Source organism: Hermetia illucens, chromosome 6, assembly GCF_905115235.1.
Source record: "Hermetia illucens chromosome 6, iHerIll2.2.curated.20191125, whole genome shotgun sequence".
Classification (NCBI taxonomy): domain Eukaryota; kingdom Metazoa; phylum Arthropoda; class Insecta; order Diptera; family Stratiomyidae; genus Hermetia; species Hermetia illucens.
The window spans coordinates 13,705,264-13,728,386 of NC_051854.1; the positions used below are offsets into that span (position 1 = coordinate 13,705,264).

At 42.3% G+C, this 23,123-nt stretch overlaps 3 protein-coding genes across 3 annotated transcripts; 1 reads left to right on the forward strand and 2 right to left on the reverse strand.

Annotated features, from left to right (window-relative positions):
• Positions 1-2,287: 2,287 nt before the first annotated feature.
• LOC119660116 (replication protein A 70 kDa DNA-binding subunit) lies at positions 2,288-9,826 on the reverse strand. The gene is made up of 9 exons (XM_038068505.1): positions 9,667-9,826; positions 9,364-9,611; positions 8,990-9,298; positions 3,604-3,971; positions 3,429-3,541; positions 3,138-3,364; positions 2,812-3,073; positions 2,552-2,737; positions 2,288-2,485 (listed from the first exon to the last, which is right to left on the reverse strand). Exons 1-9 carry the CDS (start codon positions 9,703-9,705, stop codon positions 2,372-2,374), a joined length of 1,866 nt encoding a protein of 621 aa, XP_037924433.1. The 5' UTR covers positions 9,706-9,826; the 3' UTR covers positions 2,288-2,371.
• A 174-nt stretch (positions 9,827-10,000) lies between these two features.
• On the forward strand, positions 10,001-15,918 carry LOC119660325 (pre-mRNA-splicing factor ISY1 homolog). Its single transcript, XM_038068803.1, has 4 exons — positions 10,001-10,145; positions 10,211-10,233; positions 14,835-14,995; positions 15,162-15,918. Exons 1-4 carry the CDS (start codon positions 10,143-10,145, stop codon positions 15,776-15,778), a joined length of 804 nt encoding a protein of 267 aa, XP_037924731.1. The 5' UTR covers positions 10,001-10,142; the 3' UTR covers positions 15,779-15,918.
• Positions 15,919-16,042: 124 nt separating this feature from the next.
• On the reverse strand, positions 16,043-23,087 carry LOC119660324 (protein sneaky). Its single transcript, XM_038068802.1, has 10 exons — positions 22,824-23,087; positions 22,649-22,768; positions 21,901-22,555; positions 17,681-17,802; positions 17,483-17,613; positions 17,076-17,291; positions 16,895-17,022; positions 16,600-16,843; positions 16,424-16,523; positions 16,043-16,370 (listed from the first exon to the last, which is right to left on the reverse strand). Exons 1-10 carry the CDS (start codon positions 23,083-23,085, stop codon positions 16,225-16,227), a joined length of 2,124 nt encoding a protein of 707 aa, XP_037924730.1. The 5' UTR covers positions 23,086-23,087; the 3' UTR covers positions 16,043-16,224.
• Between the last annotated feature and the right edge of the window lie 36 nt (positions 23,088-23,123).

The following is a 23,123-nucleotide window of genomic DNA, read 5'->3' on the forward strand; positions in this document are numbered from 1 at the left end:
TTGTAGCTTCGAGGAAGCAAGGACAGCTTCCTAGGTTTGTCAATCAGTTGTTCCGGTTCGAGACTAAAGGGGTGTAGTATGCCGGACTGAATAAAAAGCAAACTGTCTCTGAGTATTTCTATTAGTAGATCCAAAACTTCGATTTCATGATACATTTTAGAATATATTTCTGCGTAATAAACTTGGAGGCTAAGTTGCTGTGCGTGTTGATGGCTTAGGTTTGTTCTGCACTTATGATTTGTTTTTCGATACTTTGGATGACATTCTGGATTTGATCGAAGTCATCAGAATCCATGCTTCGGAAGAGGAATTTGAAAGAACCTCCGACCCAGTTCGCTAATCCTCTACGTAACCTTATGTATGGAGTTAAACCTAATAATCCATAAACAGTGTGTAAATTATGACTGAGCGTTTTATCTGAAGTTCACCATTTAACTTTAAACTTTTACAGGCTGGAATTTTACTGGTACACATATCATTTATGTTATTCACTAAGGATTTTATGTTATCTAATTGGTCTGTTAAATGTATTTTAATTAATTTGATTTGCTAAACTCAGGCTACACATACTTAAAACCACGAACAAATTCATCTAGCATTTTTCCTAATAACTATCGCAGTAACTATCAAAGCGGACCAACAAACACAAATTTTACAAGACAGACAGGAATTCCTAAATTAACATCATTAACTTTTTAATCTGAATGAAGTAAATCAAGGTAATCAGTTAAATCACTACAACCCTCCCGAAAACACTTTATACCAACAGAATTTGGACCAATTTTACAACAAAAATATTTCTCACGAAAAGTCCGAATATTCCACCATAGAAGAAAAGTCAGAATTTTCAACTACCAGCCTCCCAATTCCCACCGGATACATAGATGTAAACCAACATGGATTCATTTCATTCATCTCGTCTCCATTTGATCATCCGCTAAAATTCCTAATCAACACAGGCGCATCCTCATTTATTAACCCTAAATTTGCTCAAACTGAAAAAATAAAACGAATAAAACCTATTACTATAGCATCCTTTACTGGAAAATGTGAAGTAAAGCTATAAGATTCCTCCAAATTTCAGAAATTTTCCTGGCACCCAGACTCATAACCTATATACCATATTGAAGCCCACACCCTCTACCAAAAGTAGTGATCACAAATTAAGCTTCTTTTTGCGAAATTCTCAATATTAACGGAGATATAAGCGACAAACTCAACCGGGCACACAGGACCATGTAGATCGGAAAGGAAGGGGAGATATCGTTCCTAAACTAAAAAATAATCGGGGAAAGAGGGGATTTTGAATTCGACATCTACAGGAAGCCGACCCAGACACAACGAACCATCTCATACACCTCAAATCACGATTTCCACCATAAGACGGCGGCATACAACTTTATGATTCATAAGATGGTCATAGCATCGCTCAATGAGAAGAGAAGAAATAAAGAAATGAACTACACCCTCGAAACAGCCAAGAAAAACGGATACAACAGGAACCTCACCGAAAATCGAATCAAAAAGAAACTACGTCAGGACTCAAGATAGCAAATTTCAACACTCTTCCAGGAGGTGAAAACAGGACCTAGGCAATGGATCACATTAACTTACTCGGAGGACGCAGAACATCAAAAGGCGGCTACATAATTGTGGATTCCGGGTCACCTCGACCAGCAGACGATAGCTACTTAGGACCCGGTTACAATCAGTCAAGGACAAAAAAGAGTGTACGGAAAAAATCGACATTTATAAGATTTCTTGCCCAGACCGCGACAAGATTTACGTAGGGCGAACAAAACGGCTAGTCAACATCAAGGTGTTAAGAGTACTTAAAGGAGGCTGAATCCACTAAAAATAAGAATAACCCACACATAAGGTCCGCGGTTGCCAGACATATAATAGAGCAGGGACACCATTTGTCGTTGAACAACGCCAATATTTTGCAAGAAACGAACGACCTTAGGAGACTAGATTCCTACGAAAGTCTCCAGATCTCGAAAATTCCCCGCGAAAAAAAGCCAAACACGGACATGAGCAAAAATTTTTCCACCTCGGTGGAACTTTTAAGGACTAGGGGAAGAATAGAAAAAAAACACTGAAGAAGGAGACAGTTGGTCCTCGAAATACGTATTTATATAGATTAGATACTTCAAAAGTACGCTCCAGTTCATTTTCTTGAAACGGAGTTAGCCGTTTTGCAATTTAGAACGACGTAGGCCTCCCCCACTGTATTGGTTTACTGGTCCTTTCCAGACGTTAGGTTAATACAAATAAAAGCATCACAATGAAAAACTTATAATTTATTCAAAACCGTTAACATAGAATAGCATATGATGTATAAGATAAAGATAAAAAACCGTGACTCCGTCTAAACTTTTCCAATGCCAGTTAGCTCCTGCAAGTCTTTTATCAAATGTCTATTGTACTCCTTGTAATTTACTGGGGAAATATTCATCACTGTCATTTTGTTTCGACCTACATCCTGTAAATTACGAATCATTGTTGAATCTTCCGTACAATATTATCTTATATAATTCCTGTTACTTACCCCAAACATCTCCATTTTAGCTCTTAGCTTGAAAACATAGGATTTAAAATTCATTGTCTGTAGAGCTGCTTCCCCTTGTTCTTCGATATCTCTGCCGACTTCTTGCGCTGATTTGCCAAGCAGCTGTTCGCCAATTTCATTGAAGCATGTCACCCAGCGGTTAGAGGTCCAATCGGCAACACTCATCTGATGTTAGTTAAGGAAAAAAGGGATAAATACTTGTAAGCAAAAGGCAATCCAGGGAAAAGTGTGAAACTTACATTTATAAGGAGTCTGTACTTGAAATTGGTGTAGCTTTGATTACATTTCTCGCAACGATACATGCCGTTCTCCTCATCGATTACTTTCTTGTTACAATCAGGCTGCGGGCAAGCTTTATATGTGGCATTTGTCGCTTTCACCATGTGGATCACTGCTTTAACTTGGAAATAGTCGGGCTTGTCATCGGCACCCAAATTCTTAAGCTGAGCTTCATGGAATGTCAACCATTCTGTGTTGAAAGATCCGCCACCGGCAGCCGATCTGTACAAGAAACAATGGAAGGTGTGGAAAACGCTTTAACCTTTGTTAAGACAAATATGTTTACCTGGTCGAAACATTTGACTGAATTTCGTCACCGCCACCATTGTCAAACCATCCACGCAGTTTGTGACCTTCTGGAATGTCAGGGTTGATTTTCATTGAAGATCCCACTCCGAGGTTTATAGTTTTTCCACCCCCGAATTCTGAAACTCTAGCGCCCTTCACAAGAATAACTGGTTGGACATGACCATCGAAATTTACAGCATCATCACCCCATAGAGTCAAGGCAACCTGTGTAAATACAGCGTCGTAGTTATGAAAGGAGATAATCATTCCTATTGAAGTGAATACTTACGCTAGCATTGCTCGAGTCAACTAGAGTGATTTCCCTTTTTATGAATTCCTTATTATTCGTCCTTCCCGTAAAACGTTGGATTTCTCCAGTTTCTTTGCAAACACCAATTACATCTGAAAATAATTCGGAATAAGCAAAATCCTCAACTACATTAGCTTTTATTCATCCTCCTCACCAACTGCGGCTTTCGGCTCTATGTTTGCAATCTGTGCGATGGGCACAAAGTTGAACTGCATCTTTGGTATGCAGGACTCATCATCGTCGCATGGCTGAACGGTGGTTTCATTGGTGAATGTCATTTCATAGTCATTATTCAATGTTGAAAACTGTTTGTTGGCCGATTTCAATTGGCACTTGGAGATGTAGTAGACTTTATCAACTTCAATAAGATCATAGAATTTATCGGCAGCGTCACGGAAAGCGGTTGCCCGAATTTCACCGGATTCATCCATGAGATCCATGCTGAAAAGTTTTCCTTCGCCTTTTGCGTTACTCCATGAACGCATGCCAGATTTGGCTGTGACACGAGCTTTTATGACCCATCTGTTAGTAAGAGATAGAATAGTATGAGTTATCTATAAAGAGAATTCTTGCAAAATACCAATCTTAACGAATCATATATATCCTTTCAATCTACCACTTTGTCGTGGTGGGGGAGCCTGTAGTAGTTTACTACTACACTAAAGATGTCCAAAATTTGAATATGGAAACGAAGGATATAAACTCTTCAAGTGGTAAGAAGTCACAGATTTCGAATCCACCCGCGACCATGGGCAATCATGTTGCGGTCGAGGCGCGGATTTTGAAAGCCTCACCACATTCATACCCTCTTATAGATAAATCTGTAGAAGGCATGCTTTTCGACTCAGTGGATGCTTGCATTTAGTGCCTATGACGAAGCTAGCCAGAAAGGAAAGTACGGTAACTCTCAACTTGGGAGAAACTGGAAACTGGAAACCCGACTATGGCCGGCCCGTCCACGGTACTACAGCCCAAATCTCCCCGCAAACGGAAGAGGAAGGCTCGGCAAAAGAGAACTTCGGCCACTAAGGAGGGGGGACTACGGGCTGAATCCTGCCTTTCTCCTGCGGTGTCTCCTTCACTCTTACCGGGAAGAGCAGAAGGACGGGAAGCTGGTGACGTGGTCGCTACTGGTTTAACGTCAGTATATGGAAATGGATCCAAGCAGCCCGGACACCGTGAACCTGGAAACGCCCCAAGCGGACGGCGGAAGAGAGCACTGCGAAGGAAGATGAAGCACCTTGGGAATGATGACATGGACGTGGCTGTACCGCTAGGTGCGATAACGTCCGGAGAAATCGGACGTAAGGAAGCGGTAATGCGCGCAAGAAGCGTAAAACCAACACATCTTCTGTGGCCAACGCTTTATTGTGCTCCGCACCAGGGCTAACATCCACGCGTCTCGCGGGGATTAGGACCGGTGTGCTGGGAGGTGGTCAAATCAGCGAGAGATCTCAATGAAGCTGATCCCGCCCATAGAAATACGAAGGCGAGAAAGAAGGACGTATGCGCAAGCTGCAGCCTCTGTTCTGACTGCTGCCGTGGGACAATACCTGTGGAAAAAAATGCTGGAGCCTGGAACGTAGCCACGATTTAACAATCAAGATTTTCCCAATGGGTTACTCAATTTGGAGTGCACTGACGAGGCTGCCTCCAGCAGGCAATCCTGGCTTTGAATTCCAGCGGTCGGCCCAAGTTCACTATTGTAAACACTGAGCTACGCAGGACAGAACATATCGAATGTTGGTTACCGGGCCCTCAAAGGAAGGCAGAGGAGATCATCCGCATGCTGGGTAAACAGAACCCGGGCAAGGACTTTGGACACTGGAGGTTAAAGTTCATGAATGCCAGGACGGACAAATCTACAAATGTGGAGCGTTTCAACTTGGTATTCGAACTGGATCAGTGTGCGCAGGGGAAGTCACCACATGGTGATCTACTTTTTCCTAGATAGACTGAAATTCAGTCATATCAGGAAACTCTAGAGCGTCATCTCCATGTTGAGAGCGAAAAAGAATAATGCATCCGTAGTGTGGTAGGTTAAGGTGAGACAAGGTTTCACCGTAAACTAGCTGCACTGCAAAGAACAGTGTGTCTGGGTATCGCTGGTGCCATGAGCACTACTAAATTTGCAGCCCCTGGATGTATTTATTCAAAGCACTGCAATGAGAGCAGCTCATAGACTAATTCGATTCGATCTATGGGGAAACAACGGATATGGAGGGCACAGAGCATTGGAAGAGTTACTGGGAGGACTGAATCCAGTTCTTACAATGCCTTCCGATTCTCGTGTCCCCATTCACCTGTTTGGTAGAAGATATGAAGTTACCTTGAAGCGTAGAGAGAACTGGGCAGTCCCAGAGGAATGCGTGGCGGAATATACGGAAGTCTTCAACACCGATGGGTCAAAAACAAGAGAGGGTTCTGGAGCCGGAGTCTACCTCTCAAATAGAAACGAGAAGTGGGCATTTCCTTTAGGACAATATGCAACGGTTTTTCAAGCCGAAGTTTATGCGATCCTAAAGGCGGCAAACTGGGTGATTGACGAGCGGTTGAAGGGCAGGCGCATCGCAATCTGCAGTGACAGTCAAGCTAAATTGAGGGCATTCAGTAGTCCTTTGATCACCTCGAAAATCGTTCAGGAATGCAGAAACCGTTTGAACTCTTATCTCTAGATTCAATACGGTGGAACTACTCTGGGTACCTGGCCACTGTGGCGTAGAGGGAAATGGAATCTCGGATGCTTTAACGAAAGAAAGGTCAATCTCCCCTATGCCGGGACCGGAACCAGCAATTGGAGTATCAGTAGCATTGGCTAAGTCTGTTTTCAAAAACTGGGAACAAGCTTCCCACAATGACAGGTGGCAGAGCCTAAATGCTGCTCGACACATCAAACTTTCCCTAGACGGAAGCTGTAGTTTCTTCCCCACCACCACACACACACACACACACCACAAGTAAGACCATACACTGTGTGTATTCGAAAAAATCCCACGCTGACTCCACAGACCATCTTTAATCCGTCGGTAAAAAATTGGGTTCTTAGCAAGAAAAATTCCGAACTCTTGGCCGCGTTCGAGAGAAGAATCCTCCGAAGAATTTTTGGCCCTCAACATAGGATGGACGTTTCCGTAGCCTACACAATGACGAAATCTATGAGCGATACCATGACTGTCCGGTTGTGGATAAAATCCGGCTCAATAGGTTACGGTGGGCGGGTCACTTAATTCGTATGGATGAGGATGATCCCACCCTGAAAGTCTATAAGGGCAATATCTATGGTAGAAAAAGAAGACGAGACAGACCCTGCCTAAGATGGAGCGATGGCGTAGGTGAGGACGCCAGACAGCTTTTAGGGATATCGAATTGGTGGACCTCGGTGCGAAACCGGGATGTCTGGAGTTTCTTATTAAGGTAGACCGGATACCGCTTGGTTCGCCAGTAATGATGGGCAATGCCTGATACGGAAAAACATTTCTCAAGGTGGAATCAGCAGCAAGAGATCAGCTTGAGGGTTAATGAGGATAATACGGAATTTACTGACTGAAACAACCGAAAAGACGGCAATGAAGTGAACAAAATCAGGTGGTGAATAAATATAGCAAACAAGGTCTCGATATTGAATGTGAGAAACGATAATAAAAAGCCTATGGCAGTACGAATTCGAGAGGAACTAAGAAACAGAAGTAACACTTATAAGTATCGGGTACCCCGTCGTATACTTCAACCCGACTGGAGCATCATTGAGGAGCTTTTCTGTATCGTTAGATGCAAATCCTAATTTTGTAGATATTTACTATTGAACGAAACAATTTCTATATTTTAACGGATTGAGCCCAATTTTCCTAGGAGCAGCTGACAATTTGAGAAGAGATGATGAGCCGGTCACGTTTTACAACTTGAATTTTTAATTGGTAGGCCCAAAGAAAAGCCTATAGTAAGCTAAATGGGACGAAACTTTTGTTACATTGAACGGAGTCATTACCACCACCATTACCATGCTTTTCCGCAAGGCAGTTCGGGTTCAGAACAGAAAGATCTACAGTAGATCTTATTATGGAGGTCGTAGATGCGTTTAATCGAGCCGGGGCACACAGCCCCCGATCTCGACGGATAATGCTCCTCATAACGTTTGATGTCAGAAATGCCTTCAATTCCGTAAGATGGACAGATATGATAGGCACACTAGAAAACTCATTTCACGTGCCAAGCTATCTCTTGCGGATATTAAGGGATTATCTGAAAGATCGCTCCCTGCTCTATGAGAGGCTAGAGGGCCAGAGGAGGGTAGAAATCACGTCGGGAGTAGCACAGGGATCCATCCTCGGGCCAGACCTCTGGAACGCTTGACAAGGAGGTGCATCGTAAACACCTTGCTCAAGTGCAGAGGCAGGGAGCTTTGGGAGTGTCATCTGCTTATCGCACCATCTCCGAACCGGCTGTGATGGTGATCGCGGGAGTGATCCCCGTTGCCTTTCTTGCCATGGAGCGCAAAGCTATCTACCGCCGTAAGGGCAAGGATCTAAGAGAGGTGGTTGCCCGTGAAGAACTTCAACGCACCCTTACCGAGTGGCATCTCTCTTGGCATAATGAGCCAAGGGGCAAATGGACTGCGCGGCTCATCGATAAATTGATTACTTCCTTACCCAACTCCTTAGTGGGCATGGAGGTTTTCAGTCTTACCTGTACAGGATTGGGAAGGCGCGTTCTCCTGATTGTGTGTTCTGCAATGGTGTGGCGGACGACGCTGAACACACCTTTTTCTCTTGCGAAACGTTGGCTTTCGTCAGCAGACACAGGGGAGTTCTCTCCAGACATGATTGTCAGAAAGATGCTAAAGAGCGCTGGTAGCTGGAATCGTGCTGCGCATTATGTTCGGGGGGGAGTTCCCCGAATTGACAACTCCCTTCCCGTCGGTGAAAGGAATTCCCTGACTTGAAGGCTACCAAAGCCGGGAGAGCGGGCGGGCTAGCTCGAAGTAATGTGTCAAACGGTTCCAGGCCAGTTCTTTGATGGCAGGGAGGTGTTTAGTTAGTAGTCCGACAGCGCGCTGTTGCGGGAGTCCAAAACTCTATGCGTAAACGCATTCACCTACCCTACTCCCAAAAAAGGGGGACTCTCCTTAACAGAATAATAATAATAGGGGAGTTCGGTTGGGTGACAGCCTTGGTGCCAAGGAGATGCAACGTGGGATTCTCATCGTAAGACATGGGCTACACAACAGTTTTGAGACCAGGGAATCGGAGGTGGAGACCGTTAGATCGAAACGATTGGAGATTATATGTCCTGGACACCAAGCTCCAATTTGGGTCAGAGTGCATTAAATAACTCTTTTGTGCAGCTAGACGCGACCCAATGGCCAAAGAGAAGTCTATACCGTGAATGGGACGAAATTTTTGTTACGAGGAATGGATCCTTGAATGAAAGACATTTCATTTTGCAGGTTAACAGTTAAGAGGAACAATCAAACAATTTCACCACAGACGGAAAAACTCCATCCCATTCAAAACTTTACAATAAACGAAATATAATTCACTTGCCTGTTTTGGTAAGGACTGAGACTTGCAATGGGATGAGTCAATTGCTGGCCCCCTTGCGTGGAAGGCGCTGCATTCCGTCCAAACGATGATCCATTGGATGCCCCGTACGGGCTCGCTGCTGTTGGCCTTGAACCGAATGCGGATCCATTCGATGTATTACTGGATGGCGTCGCCGCGCTTGGTGCCGGTTTCGAGACATTACTCGCAGGTTTTTGTGGTTCTCCAGTGTAGGGAACTGGCGTTCCGATTTTCTTGCCCACTTGCAATCCGCTAGTCAGAACTGTCAACTCAAGGATGACTAACACACGCCTGAAATGCAACGACGTAGTTAGGGCAAATTCCTGAACTGGATTTATTGTTCCATGCGCGGTTACCTGTCTCCCTTCTCAGACTTGTTGACCATCGACGTGCAGTACCGGTCCAGCCGCACAATCGTGTTTTCATCGAGTTCACCTTTGGCATGCAAATCATTTAATTGTGTGGCCAACATAGCGAAACTGTTCAAGTGCTTCCCGTCCGAAACGAGCAACCGCAGACGATCCGTGCCTTCCGGTCCAGGGATTTTCTTGGAACCGAGGATCTGGACGACCGGCTTGTCGATATCGACCCCGGACAGGATGGACTGAAAAATGTAATCTAGAATAGCAAATCCAACAATTTCCATGTTTATTACTCACCTCCATGCAACCAGTCGTTAGCGTAGCTATTCGGGCCATTTTTTCAGATTATCTGAAGAGGATCGTAAAAGTATTCGTTATCGACTTCCTCCCAACAGGAAAAATGCAAAGCGAATTGCGGCTGATAGTGAAATGCGTCTGACAACAGTTTAAGCGCGTAAATAAAGCGCCAAGATGAGACATCTGCCGGATAAATCCGGGGAACTCGACTTTATAAATTTTATTTCCGCGAAAAATCAAAGATCGCAACCTTTCCCTATCGCTCCCTGCATTCCGCATGCTGTATAGTAACATTGAAGGGAGAGAGGGCGCTGGATGCAGTTCTAATGCGCAACGGGCACAGCTGGGCATTGGAAAAGCGAGTTGTAAACATTTATAAACGTCAAACATTGCCCTAAGTAATCCGCCGGTGTGGAGTGTCGTTATTTTGCTTAGTCTTCTATTTTTCAATATAAGGACATTATTCAAGCTTGAAAATGGTAAGGTTTTTTTTCAAATTGTTACTCATGAATGTTGCTCAAACGAATTTTATTAACTCTTTCAGGCACGAAACGCTGAAAAGGCAATGTAAGTACGACTTTCACAATTCGAATTGATTTGTAAATGATTGTAATGAGCGAAGAGCAAAATGTTTTCAATAGACAATACCGTAAGAAATAATCGAGTGGCCCCAGAAGGTGGATTTAGTAAACAAATCGAAATGAAAATCAGTCCTTTTTAAAAGAGATAAGCTACTCGCCACTACGGGATTTTCCGCAATCAGGCTGCAGTGTTGCGGCATTAATTCTTTTTATTTTGAATCTAAATAGATTAATTACCCAAATTTGTCTCATGCTACCTACGCTGAAAGTATTCCCAAATATATTTATGTCTACAAGTAGAACATAGGTTCAATATGTACAGACGTATACACGGGCGGGGTGGGGAGGAAGGGAATTGTTAGTTCAGGGAATACCTTGCCATCCGGTCGAGTTCGATCTTCTTCACAATAAGAAGAGCCGGAACATAATGCGCAACACTACTCCAGCTGCCAGCGCTCTTTAGTATCTTTCTGACAATGTTGTCTGGAGAGAGCTCCCCTGTGTCTGCATAAAGCTGCTGACGAAAGCCGTCCCACTTTTCGCCAGAGAAAAAGGTGTGTTCAGCGTCATTCGACACTCCATTGCATAACACACAATCGGGAGATCGCGTTTTTCCGATCTTGTGTAGGTAAGACTGAAAACCTCCATGCCCGTTTAGAAGTTGGGTAAGGAAGTAATCAATCTCAACGTGCTTTCAGTTTAGCCACCGGTCTAAATTGTCGATGAGCCGCGCAGTCCATTTGCCCCTTGGCTCATTATGCTAAGAGAGATGCCACTCGGTAAGGGTGCGTTGACGTTCTTCACGGGCAACCACCTCTGTTAAGCTTTCGCCTTTACGGCGTTAGATAGCTTTACACTCCTTGGCAAGAAGGGCAACGGGGTTCACTCTCGCTATCACTATCATGGCCCGTTCTAAGATAGTGCGATAAGCAGACGCCACTCGCAAAGCTTCCCGTCTCTGCTCTTGAGCAAGGCGCTTACGATGCACCTCCTTGTCAAGGGCATTAGCCCATACCTCCGCGCCATAGAGCAGAACGGACTACTGCGTTGCTGCCATAAGGAGACGTCTCCTAGTAGATATAGGTCCCCTAACATTCGGCTAGCGGACTCAAGGCCGAGACTGCAGCTCATCCTCGAGTCGAGCATTAAACCAAGGTATTTAAGCGCTGGTTTTGACTCTGTAGTCAACTCGCCATCGATATGGAGCGCAAGGTCGGGGTTCCAGCCCAAGATTGAAACCATGACCAGTGATTCATCCGCTTACCCGTCGCATCAATATACCAAGTTTGCTTTGCGCCTGCTCAACTGTGCGTCCGGCAACAAGTGCTGCGCGGCTCTTCTGGTAAATTTCTTGTACCAGAAAATCTGCACCCGATCCAGATCTGGGCCCCTGCAGTTCTTCGAGCTCTTGGCTCTTGGCTCGACGAACTTTCTCTTCGGTAACATACGCAAAATTCATGCTAGGCCTATTAGCATGGCGGGTGCCTTCGGTGATGATCCACACAGCATGCTGTGCGGGTACTCCAAAGTCCACCCCAATACTCTTTCGCTTCCGTTACCGAAAACTGCACTGTCTGGACCCTCTGTTGGGATTCGTTAAGAGATCTGAAAAAGCTCCGCTGGTTTCTCGCATATGTTGCATTCTGGACACGTCTGGAGTGACTTTTGCCATATCATTGACTGCATACGACAGAAAGTTTCTGCTTTAATGTGTCCAGAATTTCAACTACGGGTGTCTCACTGGGGATGGCATAGTTTCTGTAAACCCTCTACACTTTATTTCTCATCCGTCTGCTGGCATTGCTAGTGCTGATTTGTATCAGCCTAGCAATGTCCTGCCTAAGTGAGTCCCGCCGACGTTCCAGACGAATTTTCCATGGTGGATCTCTTTGGTCACTTAAACCAATAACGCGAAAGCGAATGTTCTGACCGTGCAATCTGATAGCCGCAACTGCACCACAATACACAAGTGATTGTAGTTGCAGCAGCGACATATCAGCACACAGCCGAGATGCAATCTCATCATTGATTTGAGGTAGAATTCCCGGAGTTGTTGGAGATGCATAGAGTCTAGGAATACCTGGTCTGTGTAAAGGATGCATATTCAAGAATTCTATACACGCTCTTTGGAATTCGTCCCGAACCTCAGGGGAAACCTTAGCTGGACCGTGGAGGAGAGTGCTTCGGCGAGTGTTGTTGATTCCGCCGCCTCTGGCCCCATCGACTCTCGGTCACCAGTTTCCCCGATGATATCAAAGCGAACACGCTCCCTGATGGTGGCCGGGATTATGTCACTGCCAGTAATAAAGCGGTACTGGTCTGCAACTCGCTGCACAGTCACGTGCGCGAATTGCGGGAAACGATCGACGAATCTCTGTCCATTATGGGAGCCCGACCCAGTCACCAAGTCAGACGACTCCCGTCGGTTATCCGTAGCGAACCTCAAGTTTCTCCTTCTTCTCATTAGATGGATTTAAATTTTATACCTTACTGCCAGGTGTGGTGAAAGCTTCCTCAGTGAGTAATCTGCGAGACTTCAAAGTTCCTGCACTTTCCTCACCTACCCCCTGCCGCGATTTGGTGGCGTAGAACCGTTCAAACTGAAGCTATTCATCTCTCCTTATTTCACAACCGGGCTGGGGGCTACCGCGAATAGCATGCCAAATGTGGCTACGCGCCATCGTTGACTGTTTGCTTGAATGTATTTCCACTCTTTTGCGTCAAGTATTAACGGGTGGAACTTCGCTGTATGTTGTACGATTGAGAATGTTCATCAAGGAGGAGGACAAGCCTCCCGTTAACTTCTCTCACTTTGGTTTCTCATGCTTAATGGGTATTGTCCTTACAATTAAATCCTTGGTCACCACCAGTTCCGGAGCTATATGTACAACGTACGAGTACGAGTTGAATCTCAAGAAAGTTTGTATGTACCCGACTTGTGTGAACAAATAATCTTCCACTGTTTGTGCGTTTTCATTCTGATTAGCAATTTCGCAGTTATCCAACACATATCCAACCAACGGTCTAACAAATCTTCTAGAGTTCCGAAAGCTTTCCTTGGGTCCAGGATCCAGCTATATCCTAGCGTTTTCTGAGGAGATAGAACGTGCCATCGACCCCTGCTCAAAGTGTGACATCAAAATTGTACTGGATATTAGGGGGAGCAGCGTTATCGAAGCGGCTCGCAGATGTTAAGTGCTCTTTTATATAATTCGCAGAACACAACATGATACGAATTATATTGAACGCAAATCCGCCCATACTTTTGACCAAAGTTCGGGCAGAGCTGAAAATATTTTTTTTTGAGAAATACGGAGTCCTAAGTCCGCATCAACTTGATACCGGATCGGACCAAATGGGGAGCAACTTACTTCTTCTTTAAAATATTAGGCGATGGACTGTGGACCAAAAAAGAGGGAGTAAGTTGCTCCCCATTTGATCCAAGCCTTTCTCAAAAAAATATGTACTGGATAACTTACACAACAGGATAGAGAAGGGGTCGTTACTCAGGTGATACGTTCGCCACGATGCCAGAATTGACGCATTTGTCAGTAATCGGATCATTTTTTTCATTAGGTCTTCTTTTTAGCTAGGTTTAGTGTTTCAAACGCGCTTCTATAGCGTTGGGTTTTTTCTCCAAGCTCAGTATTCTTTTTTTCTCGCCCTGAAAATTGTTGTTCGATGCACACTGCGGGCGGTAGTCTTGTAGGAAACAGTATTTTGACACCGCTTTCTGTTGGCTTGGTTTTGAGGGGCCGATCCGAACTCCTCTTTGAGGCCTTCGTTGCCCTTCATCAATTATATTTTTGTTGTTAATTCTTTTGATATCTTCTATCCTTATTGTCACTTTTTATATTATAATCCCTGTATTCTTGCATGTTGTGACATTCGTTGCACAAACTACGTGGTGGGTTATTTTCGAGATTTTGGGTTTGAGAACAAATATAAACAGCCGGACTACATAGGGGTTAGCATCATATTTACATGGTTTGATAAAGTTATTTAATGGTCCCTTCGACAGATTATGCCCAGGAAAACAAATATTGCTCTTCTGTCGCAAAATATGTTCCTAGGGACACTTCGTTGTTGTTCTTCTTTTTTTTTAGCCTTCGTCCCGTTCACAAGCGGGGTCGGCTCGAGGGGCATTTCGTTGTTGTTCAATTTAATAGCCGTTTCTAGTCATCCCTATTAATATTTAATTTTATCAAGCGCTATGTTATCTGATATGTAGCCGCCAATATCGAGACGCACGTTACTCAATTGATAGTCAAGCAAAAGTTTGATCTGGTAGCATGAAAACATGGGGAGCTCGCCGCAACGTTGAGATTTTTCTCCAAACGGGAATCGCTATCTAAGGTGGCAGAGCTGAATGATAGACCTTGCATTCACTGATATGATCATGGAAGTCAAACGTGCTCTCTGTAACGATTATTACTTCCGCCTTAAAATGAGACAGTGTCGATGAACGCTCCACATTCCTACTTTCCACCTTTTCCATTGGGACTTTGCTAGGGATTCACTGAAATCTTTTATTTTTTTTTTCTGTATGAATTAAACACTAACTGATAACTGTTTCCAAAATTTAAGGACAACGTTAGCTCGTTGGAGAGCAGCAAAAGAAGCAGAAGCTGGTGAGAAGGATCGGCGACCGTATTTGGCTTCGGAATGTACAGATCTTTCAAAATGCGAAAAATACAGATTAGAAATTATCCGGGAAATCTCGAAAAAAGTGGCACAAATTCAAAACGGTAAGTGCAAATTAGCTTTTAGAAAGGGTCCAAGGTGCAGTCTCATATTACCTTATAGGATGAACTGTACCTAGGAAATGAGAGTTAGTTCCTACATTTTAACAGAATCTATAATATTTTGGTATTTAATCATTAATTTGATTTAAAAATAACTTTCTCTCAATAGCTGGTCTTGGCGAATTCCGAATACGTGATCTAAACGACGAAATCAACAAACTCCTACGCGAAAAACGGCATTGGGAAAATCAAATTTCCGCATTGGGTGGACCACACTACAGACGCTATGGACCGAAAACATTCGATGCAGAAGGTCGTGAAGTGCCAGGAAATCGTGGCTATAAATATTTCGGAGCTGCTAAAGATCTGCCGGGAGTTCGAGAGCTCTTTGAACAAGAACCACCACCAGCTCCGCGAAAAACACGTGCTGAATTGATGCGCGACATAGATGCTGATTATTATGGATACAGAGATGATGATGATGGCGTTCTCATTCCGCTTGAAGAAAAGGTCGAAAAGTTAGCAATGCAAAAAGCTATTCAAGAGTGGAAGGAGAGAATTCTTCAAGGTGCTGTTGATACTGAAGAGGAAGAAGAAATCTATAAGTCCGAACCAAAACAGGATGAGGATGAAAAGATGGCGAATAGTGAGGAAACTGATCCTATGGAACTGCTTGGACCGAGATTTACTGCTCATGTTCCAGTGCCCACGCAGAAAGATGTTGAAGCTGCTTTGCTGAGAAAACGGAAACAGGAGTTGTTAGAGAGATATTGTATGGATGAGTAGCATTGAAATATCTTATATAATAAAAAGTATATTTTTTCATATAATCGCCTCAAACGTTGTACATTGTATGATCTTATTATTATATTCTGTACGTAACGCTGACTCAGCGCTCCTTTGCTTGATAAAGTTGATTCAATGTCGCCCAAAGAGTTTACTTTTTTCAGACACTTTCAAATAAGAACTATTTAACCGGAAGGGAACCATATTTGCAGTTTTTAACTGCTAATTCCTACTTTTTTCGTAACTTCGAATCCAACCGAATTAAATGAAAATTCGAATATGAAAGCTTTACATAAGCCCGTCATGAAGATTCTGTCCTATTCGGTTTTGCGCCAATAGGTGGATTCCAAACATGAAAGCAAGTAGGACGTTCCACTGCATGTGTTCGCCTCTAGGGTGGAAAGTTATTCATCCTAAAAATGCTTTCTTTTCTTTTAATAATCGTCCTAAGTTATTGGGGAACTTGATTTCACTTTTTGAACTGTACAAGCTAAACATTGTTCTCCCGCATCGAACCAGCATTCCTCACAAAACGCAAAGTAACAACCACGCGTTTTACAATTCGCAAAGTGATGCGGTCTTGATGGATCATCTGAAATTGTCCTTCACTTTAATTGATTCAGTTTTCTATGGAACAAAACGTACATTTCTTTGGTTCTGGCTCCCGGCAAATGGGGCAAGATCGTCTGCCGACTGGAAAGTTTCGAAGCCAGCCAAACAGGCCGGGAAACTTCATTCGTAAGGTCTTGTGGAGTAAGCCAGGAAATTATTGTACTGTGAATCTGATTCCACTACAATTGATCTTTGTTCCTTCTACTTACCACGAAAAAGTTCAACCGATGTTGTATTCTATGCTTCTCCACTTCATTCCTTACGACTTCCTGCATGGTTACAAATATTTGCTTCCTTCGCTTCAGAAGTTTGTTGTAAAGATGCAACACTCGTCGCTTTTCTTGTTTTCGGTAGAAGTAACTGCAAACTACATGTCTTAAACGGAACATAATTCTCTGATTGCATATTAAAAATGTTAACGCGAAATATAGAGCAGCAAATTTCAGATAGAATCTGCAAATTTTTTTGTCATTTAATGCTTTCAATAATTTCAAATGGTTTTACAAAGGGGGCAGATGGTTTGGCCTAGGTAAGCACTGTTCATTGGATAGTTTTACATGAATGGTTTCTTTCGTGTTGAAACCTTTCAGTGTTGCTCTTATAAGATTAGCGACGATGCCAGTTCCATTAACCTGGAAATGTGGTACAAGTGACCCCTTTCTACTAAATTTAAACCCAATCTTACTTGAATGTTAAGAATATGTTCACCTTCTTGGTAATACTCGATGCGGGCATTGTTTCGCACGATATCCAAGAGAACGTAGATAATGTGATCCAGCAACAAAAATAGCAATGCCGTTATCAATTCTAGCAATAATTTTAGGATGTGTAAAAACATCCCCTTGCCCTCGGATTTGCTTTGTCGATAATCGGTTGGGTCAATTATTTCTCTACTTTCAATCTGGAAATTCATTAAAATTTGAAGGCGTTTATCTCTCAGAACCATCCAATGTTCTGCTTGCTTGACCCTGAATAACTGTAACTGTTTAGCGCATGTGTACATTTCGTAGATTGACTTGGCGATTCCTTTCATTTAATAGAAATTTTCAAGCACATGGCAGGGGGAGAACTTCGATCCCAGTGCATATTTACCTTTTTCAGTGGCAATAACGATCGTTCACCTCTTTCTTTTCGTCTTTCGTCAATTCTTTTGAAGTAAGCGGTAACGTAGATATTATCAGCTTCAATGTTGTTCACATATTGCCTTTGATAGCTGATGGCATCTAAACAATAAAATAAGTTATGCCTTGAGCTAAAATAGTCCAAGCAAATATGTCGAAAACAACTTACGGATGATTACTTTTATGAAAATAAACGCCAAAATCCTTTTGACGATCTTCATGCAGTAGTCAAAAGCGCTTTTATTTTTAACGAACTTCTCAGTTAGCTCCTTACGGGTTTCATCTATATTTCTAGAAAATAGCGGAATTGTTGATGATATTTTTTTTCAAAGGCAGAGGAAAAGTAAGAAATTCAAAATGCATCGTTAAAATTTGATGAACGTTTCTTTTTCGTTATCAAAAGCGAAAAAATTTTAAAATGAAATTTTGTGGTTTTGTGGGGTCCCCTTACATGCAAAGAGGGGGATGTAGTTTCTTTTTCACTTAATGTATCGGTGCGGAGAGTGAGGGTCAAAATGTGCAAACTTAAAGTAAGGCAGGGCTCATTTTCGGAAACTACCCAACTCAAAAATTTAGGCCTCAAAATGCATCCCATTTCGATATCTGCTCAAATCGACATCACCTATTTATGGGTTCGTTATAACCATAGGCAGTTAGGTGTTGGTATTCCTCAAGTAGAGTTGTATGTCTGGTGCGCCTTGGTTAATCGTTGTAAGTGATTTTGTTAGAGGGAACATCAACATTAGTTGCACTTTAATGCCAATAGTATCAAAAGCGAAACCGGCGCAGTGTAATGTCCTCCTTTATGAGAGAGTCATTAAATTTAAAAGCCGCGCCTTGTATTTGTAAGAAGGGTGGTTATGAAAATCTAACGCATCATAAAACTTTCTCAAAGCAAAAAGCGTGAATTGCTTTTGAACAGACGCTGGGTTTCAGAATACCTATGGAAACATAGGAGTAATGCTAGTTCTAGGAGCTCCTTTAACGAAAAAAGATGTGGTCCGAATATTGCCAAGATTAGATTTGCGAGCTCCTTGCTTCCGGATATGATGATTGGGTGCACTAATCCTATCGATTTTCCGGTCCCACTGTTCTCCGGAGATCAATAAATGCCAAATTGTAAGATAGCCTGCTCAGGCGACCTTTCAGAAGTCGTAAACAAAGAACGATGCTAGCTAACTGAGGATGTTTTGTTGGTATATTTTGGGACAAGCGACACCTGATCGGTAGTAGTAAATTTTGTAATAGCAATCACTTCCGGAGCAGTCGCCAGTTGATTTGAAGCTGTTTCTTCTATCATGTTGTTTTCAGCTGCTTGTGAACCGGCAAACCATTTGTTTGATTATTATTTAAAATCGTCGTCAGTTTTTTGTCGAGACTTGATGTTTGTTTCTCGATATTTCGCCTATCATTTGATCGAGATAGTGTTCACCAACCTATCGAAGCATCTTGTCATTTCAGTGAAGCTATCACCATTGGCTTTAGTTTGTGCGAGCTGCTTTACTACAATAACATCTTTGCCTTTGTTCAAAAATGTTCACAAATATGTATCTAAGCATGTTTTCCGCGCTTTGACAATCAGAGCAAATAAAATGTTCAGGAAGGTGTGAAGAGTACCAATCACGAGGAGCATGCACCATGTTATCTGCGTGGACAGAAATCTTTGCATATCATGGACTTCGACTTGTTATACACGGTGCAATTTACCAAGCAGCACTTAAGACTCATGATGGAATATAGGAACTTTATTATTATTCGTTTGGTTTAAGTTTGTTTACACAGCAAAGAAGAAATTCTTTTCGTTAATAGTAAAAGGGGTCACTATTAACACGAGCATGAATACCAAATTAGAATGTTGCAAGGAAGAGAAAGTTACTGTACATCTGTTCTATCAGAATGTTAGGGTTTTAAGAACCAAGCTGGGGGCTTTCAATTTGTCATCATCGCTGGCTCAGCAACACCATGCGTTCTGTATCTCCAAATGCTGGCTAGACGATGTCATATTAAACTTTGAACTCCCCGAAGGGTACTCCACTTTCCGCTGTGTCAGGGACCAGTCCACCGGTGATGAAGCTCTAATTGCAACAAAAAATACCCTCCGCGCCGAACTCGCCTTTTCCTTCTCTGGCTTTCCTTTTGTTTGTGTTGTTCTTCGTGCCTCCCCGGCTGACTCCCTCCCTTCCATTGTATCTTGTATATACGTCCCCTGTGCTTGTCCTTCTCACTTGTACGAAGAATTGTTTGACCATTTTGTCTGAACTCATTACTGTCAGATTTCCTTTTCTCACTGTATGACATTTGGTATCTTTATGTTTCTAATATAGCACAAATGATTGCAGTCTAAATCTCACCAAAAGCTTTCCCGAAGTCAGTAAGAATTTGTTTCCATAGCGTTCGAAAAATGTCATAGTTTATTATAGGAGGACCTGTAGCATTGTGTTCATTTACTCTGACAACCAGCTATTTAACCAATGAAATCTTCAAAGGATTTTATCAATTGTTGTAAAGTATTTAGTTCAAATTCAAAGATGCTTTTTATCGTGGAATGTTTGATCAGACCGTTAGAAGGTTCATAGTTACCTGCAGGTATTTCTTCCAAAGAGGCAGAGGTAAAAACGTATGAAAGACACATGTATGCCCCAAAATGTTACTGTTAGTACTGTAGCCTATATAAACTTTAAACTATGTTTAGGGCAGCTTCCGCGTTAGGAACTGCAACGGCTCTTATTTGTCTCGTGGGCGTTAACTGCAGTCACGACGAATCTAATATTAATAGCAGATCCATGGCAGCCTGATGCATGCAGGCATGGCAAGGTTGCGGCTTTCCGCTGGAAATGAATTAACTTATATATCCAAGTTTGGTATTATCACTACCAATGCCTTTAATATCCATTAATGGAGATGGGAATATGCAACTTTTATTGCTTCCATCTCGAAATCCAGAGAAATTTGGGCAAGGTCCATGTAAGGCCAAGTAGATATCATCAACGTAGTCGAGGCGTTTGAGGAAAATTGTCATGATTCATTGAACCCGGGCAAACCAGCAGGTGATTTCACTCCTGTTTGGAGGAGCAGTCTATACGCGCTTGTTACGGTGACTATTCCGTTTATCCATAAAGGAGGAATTGCATATAACATATATGGTTGAGATTCGTGGTGAAATTTTCCTTTCACCACCTAAGTTATACTTCACCGTGAATGAAGAACCATTAAAGTCCTTGATCGAATCATAGAAACACCTTCGGGCTATGTTGCATACGATACTGATATACAATCAATCCCCTCATGTTGACGTACATGAAGTTTACTGGACTCTAAATAGGTGGTTGAATATCTGAATTTTGATCAAACGTATAATTGAAAGGACTCATCACAGTGCGTCAATTTGGCAATGAAGTCAAGCTACAAAATCAGTTGATCTTTCAATATAAATTTCGAATTAAAACGAAGCGACGAGTTTGCTGAAATACTACCTTGATCAAAAAGTTCCCGGGACCTAAATGGCACTCTGCTTAATTAATCATCCCAAATAGTGGCCTAAGTGGATGATATAAATATGTTGGCACAGTTGGAAGTTCGGGCCAAATATGTAAGATGATGTAATGAAGTGATGATAGAAATTGTCCAGGAATAAGTGAGAATATAGTAAAATTAAAGTTAACTCATAAACTAGAAATAAAATGCCAATCAGATGACCGGAACTTCGAGAAAATGGATAATGTCGTGTATTTCGAGGTAACGATTGCGAGGGACGACAATAAAATGGGACAAAATCAAAAGATCTTCTGCCAGTACTAGAAAATAAAATTGGCCGTAGGGAAAGCAACAATATGGGAGGCATCAATTCAGTTGATTCTGTGTCACTGCAGCGAGACATAGACAATGAATCAAGCCTTAAAAGCAGCATTCAATGTCTTTGAACGTTGGGTTTTTATAAGAATCGTAGGTCCAGTGATGCAGGCCGACATGTGGGCAATTAGTTTTTTATACGACGAATCAAAAACCGCCACTCATGTCAAGGGTGGAGAGCTCTAGTGGGCAGACCATAAGGAGCAGATGGAATTAGAATCATCAAATGCCTACCTAAATGAACGGTGGATTGCAAAGATTACCGGATAGTGGGCAATGTATACTATTGGCTGCTTGGCTTCACGAGGACGCGAGCGGGAAGTTAAGGACCAATTTCCGATTGTGGCGCCATGTATATGTGTTATGTTTGTATATGATTTCACGTCGTGCTTATTAAATCTTTCAACAGCTTTAAATTTCACGTTTTAAGCCCTGCCAACTACCTATAAGTTGATGCTGGTTTCGAACTGTGGATATCTTGGGTAACGTTATCATGCGAACAATATAAATTTTGAAAGAAAATTTCCTACAAAAACTTACTTGACTCCCGGAATTTCCTTTGGAGAAATCACCTGATATTCCAAATCCACGGAGCTTAAATTCGCTACAAATTTATTCCTAGTTTCTTTCAGGTAATGGTAATTCTCGCCAAGTCGTTCGTCTACTACACCAGTTGGGTCACAAACTCCTCTGCCCTTCATACTGAACGTATACAATTTAATATTGCAAACTACCGTAATCTTCATAGGCCAACAGAATAAAGTGTTGATTAGTGCAGGAAGTTTTTCGTAGCACTTTTCATACGCTTCTGAAAACGCCTTTTTGCACTTTGCTTCGCCCTTCTTTAACTGTGCCTCACAACGCTCCTCTATTTTCTTTGAATATTTTTCTTGGTAGAATTCAGCGCTTTCTACTTTGTCCTCATTAGTACGCTTTCGTCGTTCAGTTGCCTCAGATAAGTTAGTGTTTGAATCAGGCTCTTCTATTTCTTCAACAATTGGTTCTACGACGGTTTTCAAATTTCCGAAACTGTCTTTTATCGTGGAGACGTTTTCCTTCATGCCAACAATTGCGTTGACGAATGGTCTGGTCATGAGGTCGAAGCGTGTTTTTGTTAAATTGTATGTGAGCACAGCAGAACATGAAAAAACGCGAATGGTTTCTCGCCCGTTTTCGGCCATATTTTTGATTGGACCTAATGCGAAATATCAGGGAACGTGGAGTTATAATAAAATTTAAATTCAACAAATAAAGGAGAATTTGGGAGGTAGAACAAATAATCTTTTACCTGATATGATTAAAGCGTACGTAATTGCTCGTAGAAAACTTCTCCCGGATTTTCCCCAGAATCCTAGACAAGTGAGAATAACAACGCACCTTATTCGCTTGGAGAATGTATACCCCAACCCTAAAGAGAATTTGGGATTATCTTCTGATGTGCATTACCTGCTGTTTCTACTAACCAAGTACCACGATGAAACCAATCAAAGTACAATATAAAATGTCAGGAGGAAAGCCAAGATCATAAATAATGAATTCCCAGAAAATAAAAGCTATAAAAATTCCATAAAAGTAACTCAAAATATAGCGGGAGAATCTCCATTTATTCTGCCTGTCGAAAAATATCAAGTGGATCCTTGGAAAGTGATCTTGGACGTAGAAGTACGCTTTGTCTATTTTCCTTAAAAAGTATTTATAAAGAGAAAAATTACGTAAACAAAACATATTAAAATAGATCCAGAATGTCAATCCGTGTCTAAAAG

Bases quoted from the DNA above. Each gene is read 5' to 3' on its own strand.
- LOC119660116 (XM_038068505.1), bottom strand. From the start codon at position 9,705: ATGGCCCGAATAGCTACGCTAACGACTGGTTGCATGGAG. The intron at 9,299-9,363 runs GTAACCGCGCAT...GTTGCATTTCAG, and splicing joins AAGTCTGAGAAGGGAGACAG to GCGTGTGTTAGTCATCCTTG. The intron at 3,972-8,989 runs GCAAGTGAATTA...TCTTACTAACAG, and splicing joins CTCAGTCCTTACCAAAACAG to ATGGGTCATAAAAGCTCGTG.
- LOC119660325 (XM_038068803.1), top strand. The intron at 10,234-14,834 runs GTAAGTACGACT...CCAAAATTTAAG, and splicing joins CGAAACGCTGAAAAGGCAAT to GACAACGTTAGCTCGTTGGA. The intron at 14,996-15,161 runs GTAAGTGCAAAT...TTCTCTCAATAG, and splicing joins AGTGGCACAAATTCAAAACG to CTGGTCTTGGCGAATTCCGA.
- LOC119660324 (XM_038068802.1), bottom strand. From the start codon at position 23,085: ATGTTTTGTTTACGTAATTTTTCTCTTTATAAATACTTTTTAAGGAAA. The intron at 16,524-16,599 runs GTAAGTAGAAGG...TTACTCCACAAG, and splicing joins ATCGGTTGAACTTTTTCGTG to ACCTTACGAATGAAGTTTCC. The intron at 16,371-16,423 runs GTACGTTTTGTT...GGACAATTTCAG, and splicing joins GGAGCCAGAACCAAAGAAAT to ATGATCCATCAAGACCGCAT.